Source organism: Formica exsecta, unplaced genomic scaffold (genome assembly GCF_003651465.1).
Source record: "Formica exsecta isolate Colony F162 unplaced genomic scaffold, ASM365146v1 scaffold394, whole genome shotgun sequence".
Lineage (NCBI taxonomy): Eukaryota > Metazoa > Arthropoda > Insecta > Hymenoptera > Formicidae > Formica > Formica exsecta.
In genome coordinates this window covers 1-20,572 of record NW_021851177.1, presented here as the reverse complement: position 1 = coordinate 20,572, position 20,572 = coordinate 1, and the positions used below count along the sequence as shown (strand labels likewise).

General features: G+C 27.2%; 2 protein-coding genes and 1 pseudogene across 3 annotated transcripts; all 3 read right to left on the bottom strand.

Annotated features, from left to right (window-relative positions):
- Positions 1 to 10,068: 10,068 nt before the first annotated feature.
- LOC115239763 (antitrypsin-like) lies at positions 10,069 to 12,652 on the bottom strand. 2 transcript variants are annotated; one of them, XM_029814469.1, is made up of 9 exons: positions 12,517 to 12,652; positions 12,081 to 12,418; positions 11,738 to 11,913; positions 11,489 to 11,665; positions 11,195 to 11,405; positions 10,875 to 11,089; positions 10,562 to 10,765; positions 10,334 to 10,463; positions 10,069 to 10,256 (listed from the first exon to the last, which is right to left on the bottom strand). In XM_029814469.1, exons 2-9 carry the CDS (start codon positions 12,088 to 12,090, stop codon positions 10,105 to 10,107), a joined length of 1,275 nt encoding a protein of 424 aa, XP_029670329.1. In that variant the 5' UTR covers positions 12,091 to 12,418; positions 12,517 to 12,652; the 3' UTR covers positions 10,069 to 10,104. The 2 variants fall into 2 exon arrangements, with proteins under 2 accessions (XP_029670329.1, XP_029670330.1); XM_029814470.1 differs by lacking the exon at positions 12,517 to 12,652 and having other exon boundaries at positions 12,081 to 12,444.
- A 688-nt stretch (positions 12,653 to 13,340) lies between these two features.
- LOC115239746 lies at positions 13,341 to 14,922 on the bottom strand (annotated as a pseudogene).
- Positions 14,923 to 15,561: 639 nt separating this feature from the next.
- LOC115239754 (serine protease inhibitor 3/4-like) lies at positions 15,562 to 18,537 on the bottom strand. Its single transcript, XM_029814457.1, has 9 exons — positions 18,216 to 18,537; positions 17,821 to 18,135; positions 17,462 to 17,637; positions 17,211 to 17,390; positions 16,925 to 17,135; positions 16,614 to 16,825; positions 16,307 to 16,504; positions 16,084 to 16,213; positions 15,562 to 16,006 (listed from the first exon to the last, which is right to left on the bottom strand). The coding sequence occupies exons 2-9, from the start codon at positions 17,828 to 17,830 to the stop codon at positions 15,855 to 15,857; spliced, it is 1,269 nt and encodes a 422-aa protein (XP_029670317.1). The 5' UTR covers positions 17,831 to 18,135; positions 18,216 to 18,537; the 3' UTR covers positions 15,562 to 15,854.
- Positions 18,538 to 20,572: the final 2,035 nt, after the last annotated feature.

Sequence of the window (20,572 nt, the reverse complement as noted above, 5' to 3'; positions counted from 1 at the left end):
TCTTACAATTAATTATATTGCAAAAATAAGAAATATTAGAAATATTGCATCTTATTTTTTACATCTATATAGAGCGAAAAGAAATTACGACTTTTATTAATGATAATTTGTTTCAGAGTGTGAGAACTCAATTAATTATATTGCAAAAATCAGAAATAAAAGAAATATTGCATCTTATTTTTTACATCTATATAGAGCGAAAAGAAATTACGACTTTTATTAATGATAATTTGTTTCAGATATATAAATGTGTGAGAACTTTAATAAAAAAACGAATTTCGCTTATCCATTACAAGATAAAAATATGCTTATCTCAAATCAAGAATCAAAAAAATCGTTTCCATTTTATAAAAAATGGAAAAAAATAAAGGAGAGAATATAATCAAATGAATCACTTGAATTATAAACTTATTAAATCCATCAATGATAAAAACTATGATGCATACACATATCCAATCTTTATCACGAGATTCTATTATATTTTTGGATAAATGTTTAAAAAATAAAGAGAAACTTTTTTAAGCTCATCTTTTATTTATAAGCTTTATCGTAGAATACGAAACTGATTAAAAAAATTGTAGCACTATCTCTAAAGATATAATATATAAGAGATATCGTTTGACAGATGTAGAATATTAATATAATATTACTATGTTTTATGTATATAATTAGTAAATTCAAAAGATAGCATAAACTTTTTTGTTTTAAAAAGATTAGTCAGTTTTATACTAAAGTAAAAATATATATAGATATAGATTATGTATATCATATATCTTTTTAAACATGTTTTAAGATTATGGATATTATAATATTTTAGTAATATATCGTATAATGTAACTCTAATCTTTTTAATTATATAAACAAATATTATACGCATATATAAATTTAAATGCTAAATGTTGTATCAAATGTATATTTATATTAATAGAGATCGAAGTTTTGTGTAACGTTTTTTATTTTAGACACATTTGTGTTACATACAATAATTTTCAATATCACATCTCAACTCAAAAATAATATTTTTTATAAAAAGTTTTCTAACACAAAATGTATATGTATATGTAAAATACTAGTGTTTGAAAAATCTATGAAATGCTTGTTATTATATCTGAATATTTATACTAATAATTTGTCATATGTTGTTATTATTATTTTTATGCAATTGTTTTTAATATTTTTAATTTATTTTGACATTAAGAATTATATATATGTATGTTATTAAATTATTAANATTAATATTGATAACTTTATATATGGCATAAAAATTATGAATATATTAAAGTTATAAGTTTATATTCTTTGATGTACAATAAATTGTATAGCATAATTTTTTACACTATTATCTCTTTTGTATACATTTTTATAATTCAAATTCTTGTGTCATTAATTTGCATTGTGTTTTTCACATGCAAGTTCTATCAGTACTTCATTATAATTATGTATTTCTTATATAATTTTCTCGTCTAAAATCATGAGATTTTATATTCAATCGTGTCATAAAAATATATCCAAAGCTATAATAAAATATAAAACTGTTTTAAAAGTAGAGCATGTTGTCTTCTTTTCTATAAACAAACTGAAAACAAATTTATCTCTATCAACGTAAATAAAATTTATAATGTAGTTTATGAATTTTATCTTTGACAATCGCATGGCGATAACAATTTCTTATGTAATAAAATTTCTGCTTATATAAAATCATATGACGACTATATAATAGTGAGACAACACTATTATGGAATAAATCCATATTTAGATATTTACCAATCCCTGTGTTTAATGCAAGATCATATAATAAAATTAAAGTATATCCAAGGATATTTCGATCTTTCATCTATTTTCTGCCTAATCGATATTATTATGCATAGTATCATGTCTGATTTAATCGAAAAAAGATATTTCTATATCAAAATAAAAATCCATATAACAATCTTTTACTGTATCTGCATTTCCTCTCTATTTTTTTTTCTGGAAGAAAGTATTAAATACAGAACTCTAGTTGAGAAATATTCATGTGATAAAATTAAATAGAATAATAAAATTTATGTTATCATATATTATCATAATGAGATATTCCACGCTCTCCAACTACAAATAATACAAAACAATATCAACAGTATTTAAATGTTTGATTAAGAAATAAAAAATAAGATGAAAAAATGCGATAAGAATGCATTCTTTTGTTAGATCTGATTATTAAAATAAAAGTGAAGATGGATAGAAAGATTCGCTTTCATTCACATACGTGTATGAATATCAAAATAAACAGGTTAGAAACTAGCTTGGTCTATTTATCAAGCATTCGTCAACTTTGCTGTTGCGAACAAAACACACAGATTCTCGTATATGGTTCGGTGAGCACGATCCTCGCGAATCATGATTTTCAAGCTGTTTCTTGTTAGAAATATTTGTGACAACCGTGACAAGGGAGATGTTCTTCATATCATGATACATACTAAAGACAACCGGAGATAGTTGAAAGTTTTGTTAAAAATTCAAATGCGTATGATCAATGTTCATATAATAAATGTTCATTTTCACACTACTATTCACACTACTTTGAAGAAAAAATATTAATTGTGGATATCTCGTATCACGTCCATTTGCATAAAGACTTTAAACGATTTAAATTCCCGCGTCAAATGTTCGAGAACTGCTCGGCGATTTTCGGTAGCTTTCGTGCGACTCCTTCGACTTGATTGGCTAATTTTAAAAATTTCGATTGCGTATCGATATATCCACTAATGAGACAGCTCGGTATATCCGCGAATTACTATTTTAAAGCTTGACCAATCAGGACAAGGAATTCCGGCGCTGATTTCAGGACGTTACGTCCAGCTTCTTCCTCTTTTCCCGCGGAAACGGCGCTTGGTACAGACGCAGAAATTGCGAGCTTCGTTAATATCCGCACAGGTAAGCCGAGAAACAGATAATCGAACCAAATAGATACGATTATACGCAATAGAATCGTTTTCTTGAATAGACTGTGAGAATATTTAATAGTTTTATGGCATAATATTAGACGGGAATTATAAGAATAAAAAGTCAAGCGTCTTTTCGGTTAAGATAATCGGCCATATACTTTTATTCTATCCGTCTTCCGAGTATTTGTTTAGAGACGAGTCTATTCTTCTACTTGTATTTATAATCGAATTTACATTATGTCTAGTATTATGCTTATTGACAGCTTGCTTAGGAATTAATCGCAGAGTATCTTATTAAGTCAACGGCGCGGCGTCGTATTAATTTCCGAGACGCAATCGCGAAAAATACCTCGTCGAACATGGTCAAGCATGTGTTGGTTAATGAGTATCAACTTGCGCAATTATTTAATTTGATTAAGCGATTAAATATATCGCGACAACGGCTTTTTGTCGAAGAAAACATTTTGCGTGCTACATTCACTTAAGTAGATAGAAATAGCGATAATAATTTATGGAAATCATTGTCTCTTATGATATACTCTCATATACTTACAATAATTTTCATGTATTAAAATCATATTTTAATCATTTTTGATTGTGTAGTGTATTAATACAATGGTTAGCGCGTCACTGCCATTAAAATGTTGTGCAAAAGTACCGCTTATTAATTATATTCGGGTATGATTAATGTGCGCGTAATTGTAATTAATTGGTTTTTTTTTCAGAGAGTATCACGAAAGAGCGATAATAGTGAAATAAAAAAGGAGAAGAAGCCCCGGAGCGGTATCAAGTGACGGCGAAATAACCATAAGGTGAATAATTTATTATTTTTTATGTATATATTATTATTATTTGAAACAATTTAATAAAAAGAAAATTTTAATGCATGATGTAATTACATTTTGAAATGTAGTTTGGACACTTGTTTTAAATTAGATTTAATAGATAAATTTGTATATTTTACAGATTAACACTGTATATTACGCTGTATAACTCAGTAGATGCACATCGCACCGATAAGGATTTAAACTGTTTTCTATTTTAATTACAAGGTAATAGATTTGAAAATTAACAGATATATGTGGGGTGAGAATGTATTATTTATATACTAAATTGTAATTGTGTTCTCAATCAAAATTTATTGGTTGTATTAAAACAAAATTTGTTAAATGTATTAATACAAAATTTAAAAAATTATATGATTATGTTTTTGTTTATTATTGTACGCATGTAAAATAAAACTCAATGCGTATAACAATAATTTTTTAAGATATTACTTACTTTAGACGCTGCTACACTTTATATCCTATTTGCATGTTACAGATCAACGTAGCTTCGATGCAGTCAACTGCGCTGCTGCGCATCGGATGGTGAGTGAATTACGTTTTATTACGAGGTAACGGTTTTGTAGTGAGTTGATTGTAGATTTGGATTTTAGATAGACTGTAGATTGTAGTTAGTTCCGTTACCTCAAAATGGATGAATGGATTACAACAGATTAGATTAATATTTCATTAGAAAATAAACAGGAAACATTTTATAATACGTAGATTTAAACTAATTTATTTTTTAAACTGATGATCATTAATTGCGTGTGTAATTATAAATTCTTTCATTGATTATATAAACATTAATAATTTAATTATATATATACATTTAATTCTAATTTTTTGTAATCCGATTCATATGAATTGATATTTGGCTCTACACTAGTTAGAGCGATATATTATAAAATAACGTGTTTGTGCTAAAAGATATTTTGCGGATATTTTATCGCGACTGAAAGAAATACAAAAAGAGGTAGTGATTTAAAATTTGCAGAAGAGTTTACAATAATATGTTAAACTTTCTATAGTGCAAATTATACGCGTCAAATTATAATTTATTTTTTATTTCTGAGATTGTCCGGTTACACTGTTACGTATTTCGGCGAAAATAGCACAACAAGTAAATAAGTTGCGGATTAACAGCACACGAAGGTTGATAGAGCAGAGATATCGAGTTCGCACATAACAAAAAGAATATAAATTTTTTTTTCCATTAAATGTAATTCGTTAATATCAATATTTACTTTAATTAATATTCATCAAAGGGGTTTTTAAATAGGGGGAAGGAAAAATATTATTAATACTAGAAAATTAATAATTAATGAAGCGTCACTACTAATGAAGATGTCGTCGCCGAAGAAGACATCGCCGTGGAAGAAGGCGTCGTCATCCGTATCTGGCACACCATAATGAACTCGATAAACTGGTGTGATAAACTATTGAACAGATTGATTCTGGCAATTCAAAAATCTAAGACACGTTAGAATATCGTGCAAACTGTTCGTTTAAGTGCGGGTGCATCGTGCAAAGTCTCGAGTGCCAAATTGGGGGAGTATCGTGCAATGTATCGCGCGTTCAACTGCGAGGGTGTCGCACGTCGAAGTTTGATGCATCATCGCTTAATATCCCAATTTTGTAATTGTCAACGAGAATATCGTACCGCCGATGCCGACTAAGTGGGATGTCTCATTGAGACACGTTGCGTATGCAACGTTCTCATGCCTCTTGTGTCGCGGCACGAGGTGATGTCGGCCGCGTACGTATGTTCATGTACGTATGTACATGGATTGTGCGGTTTTGAGCTTAGGCTCAAATATCGGCTGATTGAGGTCACGCTCTGCTTCGACAAATGGTTCGACTCGGATCGGTTGGAGGAGGCTCGATCGTCTTGGAATCGTCGCTAATGAGTCCCTTCTCTTTTACCGTCAGCAATACATATATCGCATTGAGAGTTGACTGGATTAATTAGGCACGATTTTCGCTCGCTAGAGAGGTTGACCTCCCATTTTTTAAGTTGTATATGTTGTTGGCACTTAATAAATGGGGATCTTCATTCTCGAAGCGTCTGCCCTGCCTTTTGATATCGCCTGTGGTATAGCACCCTTGTGTCTCAACTGAAATCGTACCTAATCAAATTCAAATCAACCTGAGATGCGAACATGCGCGGACAAGAGTCGAGTGAACCTTATTATCGTAGATCTCATACGATCGAATCAATCTTCTTCCGTTTTGGGCTTAACCCTTGCTCGAAGGTAACGTTGAATTCCCGAGTTGTCGGCTCGTCGTATGATTCTCGTGCAAAATGGGATATTTCGCGATCACGAAATTTGGAAATGCCGAGTAAAGTTCGCGCGTTTTAGTGCGGGAGTGTCGTTCAAAATATCGCACGTGTAAATCAACGGACTCTGACAACGGACAATCCTGATCAACCTGAGAGGAGGAGGAGGTCTGGGAGAGGCATCGGGCGCCATCGGAGCAATCCTGGGGTGAGAATTCTTTATTTGTTCATTAGTTGTATTAAATCAGAAAATTTTGAGTTGTATCAAATAGAAAAAGAATTATAGAATTGTATAATTTTATATTTGTTGTATGCTATGCGCATGTATCAAAAATAAAATTCTCAATGCGTACAATAATCACAATTCTTGGAAATATTTATTATTTTAGACACGCTACTATAAGTTGGATCTCATTTATATCTTGCAGATTAATCTAGAGAGAGCTAACGATCTAGACAACCTGAGAGGAGGAGAAGGTCTGGGAGAGGCATCGGGCACCAGCGGAGCAACCCAGGGGTGAGCATTTATTATTTAATAATTAATTGCTTTGAATCAAAATTTATAAAATTATTTAAACACATTTCTGTTTATTATCGTACGTTTGAAATATAAAGTCAAAGGGTACAATAATAATTTTACAACAATTTTATAATTATTGCGAGCGTCGCTATAATTTCGATTATTGATTATGTATTGTATTTGTTTGTTATAGATCTACGAGGCTTCGATGCAGTCAACTCCGCTGCTGCATATCGGGTGGTGATATATATATATATACGTAGATTTAAACGAATTTATTTTATAAACACACTAATGATTATTAATTGCGTATGTGATTATAAATTCTTTCACTGATTATATAATCATTAATAATTTAATTTTATATAGATACATTTAATTCTAATTTTTTGTAATCCGATTCATACAGATTAATAACTTGGCTCTATACTAGAGCGATATATTCTAAAATGACGTGTATATGCCAAAAAATGTTTTGCGGGTATTTTACCACGATTGAAAGAAGAAAAAAAGTGATTTAAAATTTGCAGAGTAATTTACGGTAATATGTTAGATTTTCTATAGTGCAAATAATACGCGTCAGATTATAATCTGTTTTTTATTTTTGACACGGTTACATTGTCTCGTATTTCGGCGAAAATAGCGCAACAAGTCACATTAATTCTAAGTAAGTTGCGGATTAACGACACACGAGGATTGATACTGCAGAGATATCAAGTTCTCGCGTAACATTGCGCACGTTGTTTTTACGAAGCTTGGGACCATCATAATATTAAAGTATACTTGAACCATCTTTTACACTATGTAAAAGAATCTTTTGTAATAAAATATTTTTATGGAAAGTATGTAAGAGCAAACCTTAGATTCTGTTACATGCTGGAATGAATCGGTAAGCCATTTTCATCGAAGCCGGTTTGCTTCTTGAAAACCCATGTACCTTCTATTTCATTCGTTTTGCTTGTAGAGTGTTGTTTCGAATTTCGCATTTTTCGCCAAATGTCTGACTGTGCATAAACAAGCCGCGCCAGCACCGATCACACCTTGATTTTTTTTCTTGATTCGCCATTTGTACGTTTTACTTACTCTTCTAAAATGATGATTAATGAAAAATCTTGATCAGTTGTTTCTTTATGTTTCAAATGAAAGATTTGACAGATATTTGAGTTATTATTTAAAGATTTGAAGGCATGAACTAATATCAAAAAATATAAGAATGATTTTGATTTGACACACTTTAACTGCACGATTCATCGGTTATACAGCGCACTTTTAGCGAATAAACGACACTGACAATAAGAATCCATATGTACGATATGCGATACAATTATATAATATATTAAAAAAATTGGTCGTCTATAGGTAAAACAGAGAGAATGAGAATATTAAAATATTCTTGTTCAATTAAAAAATAAAATATATCAAAATTTTTTACTTAAATTTGTACATTGTACTGATGATTAATTATGTTAAAAATAGCAAAGATTCATAATAAACTACGTCTTTTTATATAACGCTTTTATCTTTTTTATATAATTTACAAGAATTTGCACAAAACGGAAAACGGAAAACGAAAAACCACAAAAGATAGAGAAAACATCATCGCGGCTACTCTTCAGATTTCTAATGATATATTATTCGCTTATTGCAATTCGATAACGCGGTAGATAGGTAATCGTTCAAATATCATATGATTGTTATGTTATTCTTTTTTACGAAAAGAATTTATAATCGCACCACATGCTCGCGAGGTCAAACATATATGTTATAATTGCTGTAGATAAATTAGCAAATATATTTTTAGAAGTTTTGCTGCTGAATAACCTAGCTTCAAAAGAATCGATTTCATCGTTTTTTGTGTGTTTGTCGTTTTGCTTATTATTTGTATTATGATCCGCATTTTTCTTTTTTTGTATTGATTCTCAGTAAGAATCTGAGAAGTGGTAATTGCAAATTCATTGCTCTGATTTTGCTCGATGCTTCCGGAATATTCTTCTGTTGAGACACGTTGTGTAATCATTCGTTGCATTGTCATTTCTATTTCTTTGCTCTCCTTTTTTTTTTTATTGTTCTTTTGGTATGTTTTTCACTGCTATTACTGCTTGAGTCTTTATTACTGTGTCTATTTCTTTTCGTTTCTTTATTGTTTTGATCATGTATTGTTTTGTTTATTATTTGCATTATAATCCGGATTTTTCTGTGCTTTACGTTCTTTACTATTTATTTATTTATTTTATTCGAGCTATTATCTGTTGCGTTCTTTTTTGTCGTTCTAGATGGTATACTTGAAGGAGTCCCTGAAATTTTAAAATAATCTCTGTTTATTATTTATTTTTTTGCTAGTGTTTTATTTGCAATTACAACTTTGATTATTTATTTTCATGTAATTTTATCTATAATTATATGAATTTTCTATTTATTTTTATTTAAAAAGTTGTTTAATATAGTATTTCTTCTCAATTTCATATATATTTTCAGCAAACAGAAATTTTAAATGTCTTGATCTTATTCTAATGATCTTTTATAATAATGTTTATAGTACGAATAAGATAATATTATAAGAACTTTTATAGTACAAATTTTCTGGAACAGAAGTATCTGTAATAATTCTATTTGTTCTTAAATTGTGGTTCTTGTTGCGCATGTAAAATAAAACAAATTTTCTTAAATAAATTTTTTAAATAATTTTTTCCTTATTTTTACATATAATGTGTAGAAGATGTTTATAATAAATTGCTTTCACTTTTTTTTTTATTTTTGCGACAAAAGTATCAAGCATTTAAAGCAATTTCAAATTATGTTTTCAATTTATATAACTTTTTATTATCAATAAATTTGTTATTAATTATATTTTTTAATTTTTTAATTTATAAATTTAATTGGATGCACTAGTGTGCATCGATGCTTATTAAAAGCTATTATATACAAGAAGAAGATAGAGAAAGAATGGAGATAATTATTTTATATTTAGTTAAAATTAATATAAACTCTCATTGTTAAAATACTGAATATTAAACTCAGAAACTAATAACTCTGATTCTCCTTTAATAAAATCTGTAGAACTACAATTTAATTCAGCTAAAACCTTAAATTTATCGTGTACCGCGCGTTTGTAGTGTTCTAGTAAATAATGTATAATACACAAATTGTTTTTATAAATCTCTAGATATATATAGCATATTTATGTCTTGCAGATTTTTCATAATGTATATTTATGCGAAAAAGTCAATTAATATAAAACACGTCGAACATAAAATATCTCTCCATAATATCTCTCTTTTACATTATATAATTATAGATATATATTAATTGTTGCTCGATTATATATGCATATACATTAATTATTTTGTTGCATCTAACGTACATAAGTGCAAATTTATTTGGCTACTTTTAAGCAATAAGTAAATCAAAAAATGACTAAAGCATATTTTCAAAATACAGATTATTTATTTATTAATGTTTGAATTTCATACACATAATATCATAAAATTTAAAGTAGTTTAAGCAATACTTTATTGTATAATATAAACTTTCAAACATAAGAAAATGTAATAGAATTTATAATTCGTCTCTTATAAATATAAAGTCTGGTGCTCGCACGGATGCAATAAATTCCATTTTTCCGTTTATTTCAATTATATATATAAACGGACGATCTACGATCAACTCCTGCGGCTGATCTACCGATTTTCTTTCTCTCCTTTTAACAACTGTAAAGATGTTTTTATTGTAATGCTTACAGTATTTATTTAAGATCTTCAATTATTTACAGATATGTATAGGTTACCTTCTGAAGTTTCCGACATTTCATTGCGAATCTTCACGGAAACCTTTTCAACGATATTGCTCACTTTTAAAGGAATTTTTGAGAGACGTGTAAAATCCGCCTTATCTTCAAACATCGTAATTATGTTTTTCTACAAGCAGTTATTAGTTTTAATTTGTAATAAAGAATTGATCCAAAATCTTTCTCACGTATCAGTTGTAAACAGATCTTGCTTATTACAATACTTACCCGACGAAAAAAATTTGTCTTATTTTGAATAGATTTAATCGTAAACTTTGGTAAATATAATTCTATATCTTGCTCAAGTTTGTTTGTATATGCCGTTCTAACTGATTGAAATGCTTTAAAGTTAAATTTTTCTATCAGGTAGTCCAGGTCCCCAATTTCCATCTCTTCATTTGGCAAAAATATAATCATTGTGATTTTGTCATTCTGTAAAATTATATTTCGATTCAATATTTAATTTTTGATATCTTGTAAGGTTATTTTTTAATTCAATATTTTATTTTTGAAAGTTCTCTTATAAATAATAATTATTTACCAAAGATGGAATTTCAATGAACTTGCATTTCCAATGTGGTATTTCACCATAACTAAACATCGATTTTTCAAATTTAATTATTGGAACAAAATACATTTTTAATGGAGAAATATGAAATATGCGTTCCACTGTTTCTGCTTTTGGCAAGTTTAGCCATCCAATATTAAAGTACACAGTATTTACCAACATAATTTTTGTATCCACGTCAATAGTATCTGTTCATATAAAGTATTTCGTTGTTGAAAATGTACTTTGCATAAATTATAATTTACTTATATATTTAATTAAATATATTTAGTTAAATAATTTATACCATATACCTGGAGTAAGTATGTGAAATATCTCATAATTTGTTGTCTTTTTGACCCATAAATTTATAGTTTCTACAACTTGTAAGTCATTTCTAAAATCTACTTTTGAAATTGAACAATGAAGTTTATTTATGCATAGTGATGAAAAATCGGCTGTTAAATTAACTGAGTTTTGAACATATATTGCAGTTTCTACATATAATTCGTTGTCTTTGATACTCTAAAACATATATAATTTGTACTATACTTTCGTATTGTACTATATTTTGTACTATAGTATATTTTTTTAATTCTTTATCTTACGTTTAAGAAAGCAAATGCAGATAAGTATTTATCGTTTAAAGACACTTTATCAGTAATATTCAAATAAGACATCAATTCATTTTCTGTTGATCCTTCTTCAGCGCCATTTGCAAGTAAAGTCGTTATTATTTTTAGACTTATATTACTATATGCTTTGTTTTTTAATATCAATTGATTCTACGGCAAAATATAAATAAAAAATTAGGCAACTCAAAACTTAAATAAGATACAAATACATCTATTACATACTATATACGATGGTTCTTTTAGACTAGATACATCCTTTAATTCTACATATGTTACGATCGCTGTAGATAGTTTAGTAAATATATTTATATTTTTATTTATGCTGCTCAATAACTTATCTTCAAACAATGATGCATCGAAAGCACACACAATGTTAGCGACGATGATCGCAAATAATGCTGTAAGAGGAATACGTTTGTTATAAAATTAGGAAGGAGCGTTTTTTTAGAATATACTGATAATTTATGGCTAAGCTACCAAAATTTATATATATAAATTATGTATATAACTATATGTATATTATTATTATTATGACAAACATTTTTTAATAATGGGGTACTATTACCTGTACGCATTGTGACAAAATTCCAACTCTATGATATATGTATAAAAAATATATATCTCTCTATATATATATATCTATTGACTAAATTGAAGGATAAATTATTAAATTTATTATATGTGTTACATATGAATATATGAATATAGCTTCTTCTGTTCCTTTCTATATTTTTTCTATTTGCCAAGAATCAACAAGTATTTTAAATGACTAACTAAAATACTTTGATAAAGCTTCAAAATTCAGGTAAAGTTTAGAACTGGCAAATTATATGGTTCAATTTTAATCGAGAATTCTCTTCTTTTAATATCGATTAAATATTAACTGCATTGTATTAGCGCCAACTGTTTAAAAAAAATATTAAAAATAACTGCGGGGAAAGAACACATTATTTTGAAATAAAATTCCAGTTAATCTCACGTGATTTTATAAACGGTCTCACCTCGACAACATTGATTTCCAACTTTAGGAAAAATTTTCGTATAAGATCTTCAATTCTGTTGCGATCCGGAATAATACTATCGATGACAACACACTGCTTAATACTGTGTCTACCTGTGACTCTGTAACGGTCGTTAGCATTAGCAGTGTTGTCGTTTGCGATATATCGTCAGTCGTTATAGCAGTATTGAATTTTTGCGGTATCGTATAGAGGTGACTGGATGACTGGAGTTGAAAAGGGAGAAAGAGAGAAATAGAGTTGATAAACTTTTTTTTTATTCTCCTCGAAATTCACATGTACCTTAATATATAACCTTCTTAATTTAAATTTTATTTTAATAAACAGAAGTTTTATTAGTTTATTCAAATGATAAATGTTTTTAAAATTGTTTATAATCTATAAATCATATACATATAAATGTTGTAAAATAGTTTTTTGATTGCTGCATGTTTATATTTTCTTAAGATATGAATACTTTTTTTCATATAAAAGTATAAATTATTTATTTACAGTGATAGAAAATAACCAAAGAGAGCTTGTAATAAATAATTTCATATATAAAATATATAATTAAAATATCGCGATGTAGCTTTTTATACACCCATTGATACCATATGTCTTCGATGTTGGATCAAAATTTGAATAGATGAAAAATGCTTGAAAAATTTGTTAATGTAAATGTATATGTTTTGAGATAACATATTAAAAAATATAATTAAAAAATAAATACATATTAAAAAATAAATATGAATTAAAATATTATAATATTAAAAAATTTGATATGATTATTAGCAAGCATTCATGAAATGGAATTGTAAAAGACTTTATTCCGATATAATTAACTCGATGCTTAGCCCATCTTCAGAAAAAACAAATCTGAAAATTTTATAACGCGAAATATTTGCAAATGTTTGAACTGACTATACTTTATAACCGAGTTTATAAAATAATGATAATCGATTGAATCGACCAGCGATCGCCAATGAATCGTTGTAATCCCATTTTAGTAATCCAGCTTATACGCGTGTCTCTTTTTTGGTGTTTTTAAAATCTTCCAACATCACAGATTTTGTAAATAAAGTTGTTCGGTCCTTTAGTAAAACCAGGAAATATTGCATCTGAAAAAATAAAATTTGGAAAACATTTATTGCGCGTATAAGTATGTGCAATTTAATGAAATTGAACAATCACAACACAATTAATAAATCTTATTTTTGCAAATATTTTAATTTTTATAATTCATTTTGTGTGTTACTGTAACTTGGAATTAAAATTAAATAATACAATTTTAAATATATGTGAGGGAACACTCATTAAAAAAGATAAAGAAAGAATATTATTAAAATAATATATTCTTTCATATAAATTCTTTCATATAAATAATTGTTGTTCTGTATCTGATAGTGTTGTCCATATGCGTTTGTTTAGTTACACCCAGTATATAAGAATATCGGTAATTTGTAATATTTAATATAAAAATATTATATATTATCTCTTCAGGTGAAGCCTGGATTGTAATTGGATAATTTGCGACTTTAATGATGCGTATTATCGCACAATGATAATTACAAACCCATACAATATATTGCAGCAATGTTGTTGCAATGTTCTGTACTGTATGGATAATTATGTCTAGAATTACTCATTGTGTTGTCTTAGATGTAGTTATGAATTATCATACATAAATTGTCATACCTGCGTATGAAATATGGGGAATAGCACAACAATCGTAAATATATCGACAATGGAAGGATGTTCGATGTTGAAGAGATATTTGTAAAGCGGCATTACATAATTATTGTCAATGTATATACCACAATTCTCGTTCAAAAAAGAAAGCTATATTTGTAACCAGTACAAAAGATAAAAATATTAATATCATTGACAGTGATTCTGTCTTTGAAACGAAATGTAGTTTCATATATACTTTTGACACCAGCTACTTATTGTATCATATTCGATGGTAAAGGATTTGGTAATCTACGGGAAAAGAGAGACTATATCAAATAAATCTTAAACTGTCTTTTAATTTAATTCTGTATCTAAAGTTGAATTATATTAAAAAATCTTAGTTATTTTTGAATAAAATTATTAATTGCTCATTTATCATGATTGCGGCTTAAGTATTACATGCAAGCAGTGTAATCAGATAATTCGATTCCTATATCAATAGCAGATGAAGCTGCACTTAACACTAACACTTTTTTCGACAAACTCATCCGGCTTTCTATACGCGTGATTGTGCAGTATTAAATCTGGAAAACTCGATATGGGGTATAATTGGAATATAAAGATCAAAATAGGGTCTAAAAATGGTTGAAAAAATATTTGTCTAGTGACACAAAGTTATACTCAATAAAACGTGCGAAAATAGTATGTGAACTCGATTTACTTATTACAAATCATAATTATATCAAATTATTAATTTATTTAATAATTTTTTTTCTGTTTTTTTTTTTTAAATATAAAGTGTAGAAGTTGTTTACAATAAATTGTATTTACTTTTTTCTTATTCTTTAAACTTAAACAAAAGTATCAAGCATTTAAAGAAATTTTAAATTATGCTTTTAATTTATACAACTTTTTATTATTAATAAATTTTTTATGAATTATATTTTTTAATTAATTTTTAATTTATAAATTTAATTGGATGCATTAGCGCGCATTGATGCTCATTAAAAGCTATTATATACAAGAGGGAGATAGAGAGAGAGTAGAGATAATTATTTTATATTTAACTAAAATTAATGTAAACTTATTGCTAAAATACTGAATATTAAACTCAGAAACTAACACTGTGATTCTCCTTTAATAAAATCTATAGAACTACAATTTAACTCAGCTCAAAACCTTAAATTCATCGCGTAGCGCGCGCTAGTAGTGTTCTAGTAAATAATATTTAATATAGTTTTTATAAATTGCTAGATATATATAGCATATTTAAATTTTGCAGATTTTTTATAATGTATATTTATGCGAAAAGATTAATCAATATAAAAAGCATGAAATATAAAAAGTGCGTAATTTGCTATCTCTTTCTTTTACATTTTACATTATATAATTCTAGATACATATTTGCTCGATTGTATATGCATATATACACTTATTTTGTTGCATTTAACGCATATGAATGCAAATTTATTTGGCTACATTTAAGCAATAATTAAATCGATCAAAAAATGTCTCAAGTACATTTTCAATACACAGATTATTTATTTATTAATGCTTGAATTTTATATATATAATATGATAAAATTTTAAATAGTTTACATACATTATGTGATATAAACTTTCAATAAACATAAAAATGTAATAAAATTTATAATTCATAATAGAATTTATAGTTCATCTTTCATAAATAAAAAGTCTGGTTTTCGCACGGATCCAATAAATCCTATCTTTCCGTTTGTTTCGATTACGTACATAAACGGACGATCTACGACCAACTCCTGCGGCAGACCTACTGATTTTCTTCCTCTTCTATTGACAACTGTAATTAAAAAATTTTTGTAATGCTTACAGTATTCGCCTAAAGTTTTCTATTATTCATAGATATATATAAGTTACCTTCTGGAATTATCGAATCTTCTTCGTTAATCCTCACAGAAACTTTTTGAACGATATTGCTCACTTTTAGAGGAATTTTTGAAAGATGTGTAAAATCCGCCTTATCCTTAAACATCGTAATTATGCCGTTCTACAAGCAGTGATTAATTTTAATTTCTAGAATTTATCCAAAATTTTTTTTACGTATCAGTTGTAAACAGATTTTGCTAATTACAATATTTACCCAACGAAATAAATGTGTCATATCTTGAGTATATTGAATCGTAAACTTAGGCAAATATAATTCCATAACTTGCTCACATGAGTATGTATCTCTAATTGATTTAAATTCTTTAAAGTTAAACTTTTTATTTAGGTAGTACAGGTTCCCAGGTACCATCTCTTTATTTGGTAAAAATATAAACATTGTAATTTTGTTATTCTGTAAAATTATATTTTGATTTAATATTTAATTTTTGATATCCCGTAAGATTATTTTTTGATTCAATATTTTATTTTTGAAAGTTTTCTTATAAATAATAATTATTTACCAAAAATAGAATTTCAATGACTTTGGTATTCCAATGTGGTATTTCAAAATAACTAAACGTCGACTTTTCAAATTTAATTGTTGGGACAAAATGTGATTCTGATGGAGAAACATGAAATTTGCGTTGTACTATTTCTCCTTTTAAGTTTGGCAATCCGATATTAAGGTACGCAGTGTTTACCAACATAATTTTTGTATCCTTGTCAATATTAACTGTATTTTGTAAAGTATTTTGTTGTTGAAAATGTACTTTGCATAAATTATAATATTTATTTATATTTAATTGTTAGTCAAATAATTAATATAATATACCTGGAGACAATACGTGTAATATTTCATTATTAGTTGTCTTTTGGACCCAGGAATTTATGGTTTCTGCAACTTCTATGTGATCTCTGAAATCTACTTTTGAAATCGAACAATGAAGTATATTTATGCATATTGATGAAAAATCTGCTGTTAAATCAACTGACTTTTGAACGTATATTGCATTTTCTACATGTAATTCGATGTTTTTGATATTCTAAAACATATAATTTACATATAATTTGTATTATAATTTTGTACTATAGTATATTTCTTTAATTCTTTATCGTACATTTAAGAAAGTAAATTCAGATAGGTATTTGTTGTTTAAAGATATTTTATCAGTAATATTCCAAAAAGACATTAATTCATTTCCTGTCAATCCTTTTCCAGCGCCATTTGCAAGTAAGACTGTTAATATTTTTAGACTCATATTACTAAATACTTTGTTTCTTGAATTTGTCAATTGTTTCTGCGGCAAAATATAAATAAAAATTAGGCAACTTGAAAGTTATTTAAGATATAAATACATCTACTACATACTATATATAATGGTTTCTTTAGACTAAATACATCCTTTAATTCTACATATGTTACAATCGCTGTAGATAGATTATTAAATATATTTTTATTAGTCAAGCTGCTGAATGACATATCTTCATAAAACATTGATTCATCAAAGGCACACACAATGTTAGCGATAATGATCGCAAATAACGCTGTAAGGAAAATACGTTTATTATCAAATCAAGAAGGATCAGCTTTTTCAAAGTATACTAATTATTTATGGCTAAGCTATCAAAATTTATATGTACATATATAAATATAAATTATGTATATGACAATATGTATATTATTGTTATCATTATAAGAATCATTTTTTAATAGTGGTGTATTATTACCTGTATACATTGTGACAAAATTCCAATTCTATGATATATGTATAAAAAATATATATCTATGTCGAGTAAATTGAAGGATAAATCATTAAATTTAATATACGTGTTACATTTATGCATATAGCTTTTTTTCTTCCTTTCTTTATTTTTTTTTTTATTGCCAAAAATCAACAATTATTTTAAAAGACTAGCTAAAATACTTTGACAAAGCTTCAAAATTTAGGAATTTAGAACTGGTAAATTATTTGGTTTAATTTTAGTCGAAAATTCTCTTCTTTTAATATCGATTAGGTACTAGCTGCGTTGTATTTGCGCCAACTATTAAAAAAAAGAAACTATTAAAAATAACCGCGGAGAAAGAGCACATTATTTTGGAATAAAATTCAAATTAGTCTCACGTGATTTTATAGACGGTCTGAATTTACTTCAACAACATCGACTTTCAACTGTAGGAAAAATTTTCGTATGAGATCTTCAATAGCATTTTTGTTGCAATGATTAGGAATAATGATACTATCGATGACGGCACACGACTGCTTAATACTGTGTCTATCTATGTCTCTGTAACAGTCGTTAACAGTATTGTTGTTTGCAGTGTCGTGTAGAGGTGATTGGAATTGAAAAAGGAGAAAGAGAGAAACAGATTTGATAAACTCTTTTTTGTTATTCTTTTCGAAACTCACGTTTTACCACATATATGTATCTTAATATATATCTATAATAATCTTTAATTTAAATTTTATTTTAATAAATAGGAGTTTTATTTGTTCTTTATTCAAATGATAAATGTTCTTAAAATTGTTTATAATCTACAAATCATACATATAAATGCTGTAAAGTAGGTTTTTGATTGCTGCATTTGTACAACTTCTAACTTCCGCAATTTTTGAGATATCGGGTTAAATTTTTTTTACATGGATAGAGTATTATTCAAAGATGGTTGGTATTGAATTTGGTGAGAATCGATGAAAAGGTTCATTTTTTATAAAATTTTTAATTTTTTTAGAAATGTCTGTATACATTGTAACTTTCGCAAATTTTGAGATATCAGGTTAAATTTTTTACATGGATAGAGTATTATTCAAAGATGGTTGGTATTGAATTTGGTGAGAATCGATGAAAAGGTTCATTTTTTATAAAATTTTTAATTTTTTTAGAAATGTCTGTATACATTGTAACTTTCGCAAATTTTGAGATATCAGGTTAAATTTTTTTAGATGGATAAAATATTATTAAAGGATAGTTACTACTGAATTTGGTGAGTATCGATGAAAGGGTTTATTTTTTATAAAATTTTGAATTTTTTGAGAAATGTCTGTACACGCTGTAACTTTCGGAAAATTTGAGATATCGGATTAAATTTTTTTACATGAATAGAGTATTATTAAAGGATGTTTGATGTTGAATTTAGTGAGGATCGGTGAAAGAAATTATTTTAATTTTTATTTTGCTCACAAAGCTTTCTCTATGAGGAAGCAAAAATTGAAAAATCCGCATGCTTAAAGCAGCTTAAGCATTGTAAGATAAAATGATGAGGAAGCAATGTGCAAGTTTCTAATTTGCACAACTCTACTTGTTTTTCATATAAAATTATAAATTATTTATTTCGTTTTCTACCTCTCAAAATACATAAAACATGTGAGTTTCAAAAATTTTCGTGAGGTTGCCCCTATATCAAATATTTACATTATCTTTTTTATCATTTTTTGTGTGTTTGTCGTTTTGCTTATTATTTGTATTACGATCTGTGTATTTTTCTCCTGAGGGGTGGTCATTTTAAATTCATCGTTCTGATTTTCCTCATTGTCTCCGGAATATTTTTTTTGTTGAGACACGTTGTGTAATCGTTGCGTTGTCATTTCTATTTCTTTCCTTGTATTTTTCTTTTTTTTTCGGTCTTTTGTTATGTTCTTTACTGCTATTACTGCTTGAGCCTTCATTACTACGTCTATTTCTTTTCTTTTCTTTATTGTTTTGATTATGTTTATTATTTTGTTTATTATTTGCATTATAATCCGGATTTTTCTGTTCTTTACTATTTTTTTATTTATTTTATTCGAACTATTATTTTTGCGTTCTTTTTTGTCGTTCTAGATGGTATACTTGAAGGAGTCCCTGAAATTTTAAAATAATCTCTGTTTATTATTTATTTTTTTGCTAGTGTTTTATTTGCAATTACAACTTTGATTATTTATTTTCATGTAATTTTATCTATAATTATATGAATTTTCTATTTACTTTTATTTAAAAAGTTATTTAATAAAGTATTTCTTTTCAATTTTATATATAATTTCAGCAAACATAAATTTTAAATGTCTTGATCTTATTCTAATGATCTTTTCTAGTAACGTTTATAGTACAATAAGGTAAGATTATAGAAATTTTTATAGTACAAATTTTCTGGAACAGAAGTATCTGTAATATTTCTTTTTGTTTTTAAATTGGCGGTACAAACTGTTCTTGTTGCGCATGTGAAATAAAATTAATTTTTTTAAATTAATTTTCTGAATAATTTTTTCCTAATTTTTAAATATAATGTGCAAACGATATTTATAATAAATTTTATAGTATTTTAGCAGTGAGTTTACATTAATCTTTGCTGAATATAAAATAATGATTTCCACACTCTCTCTCTCTCTCTCTTTTTCTCTCTCTCTCTTCCTCTCTCTTCCTTTCTCTCTCTTTCTTTCTCTCTTGTATATAATAGCTTTTAATGAGCATCGATGCGCAACTAAATTTAGAAATTAAAATATTA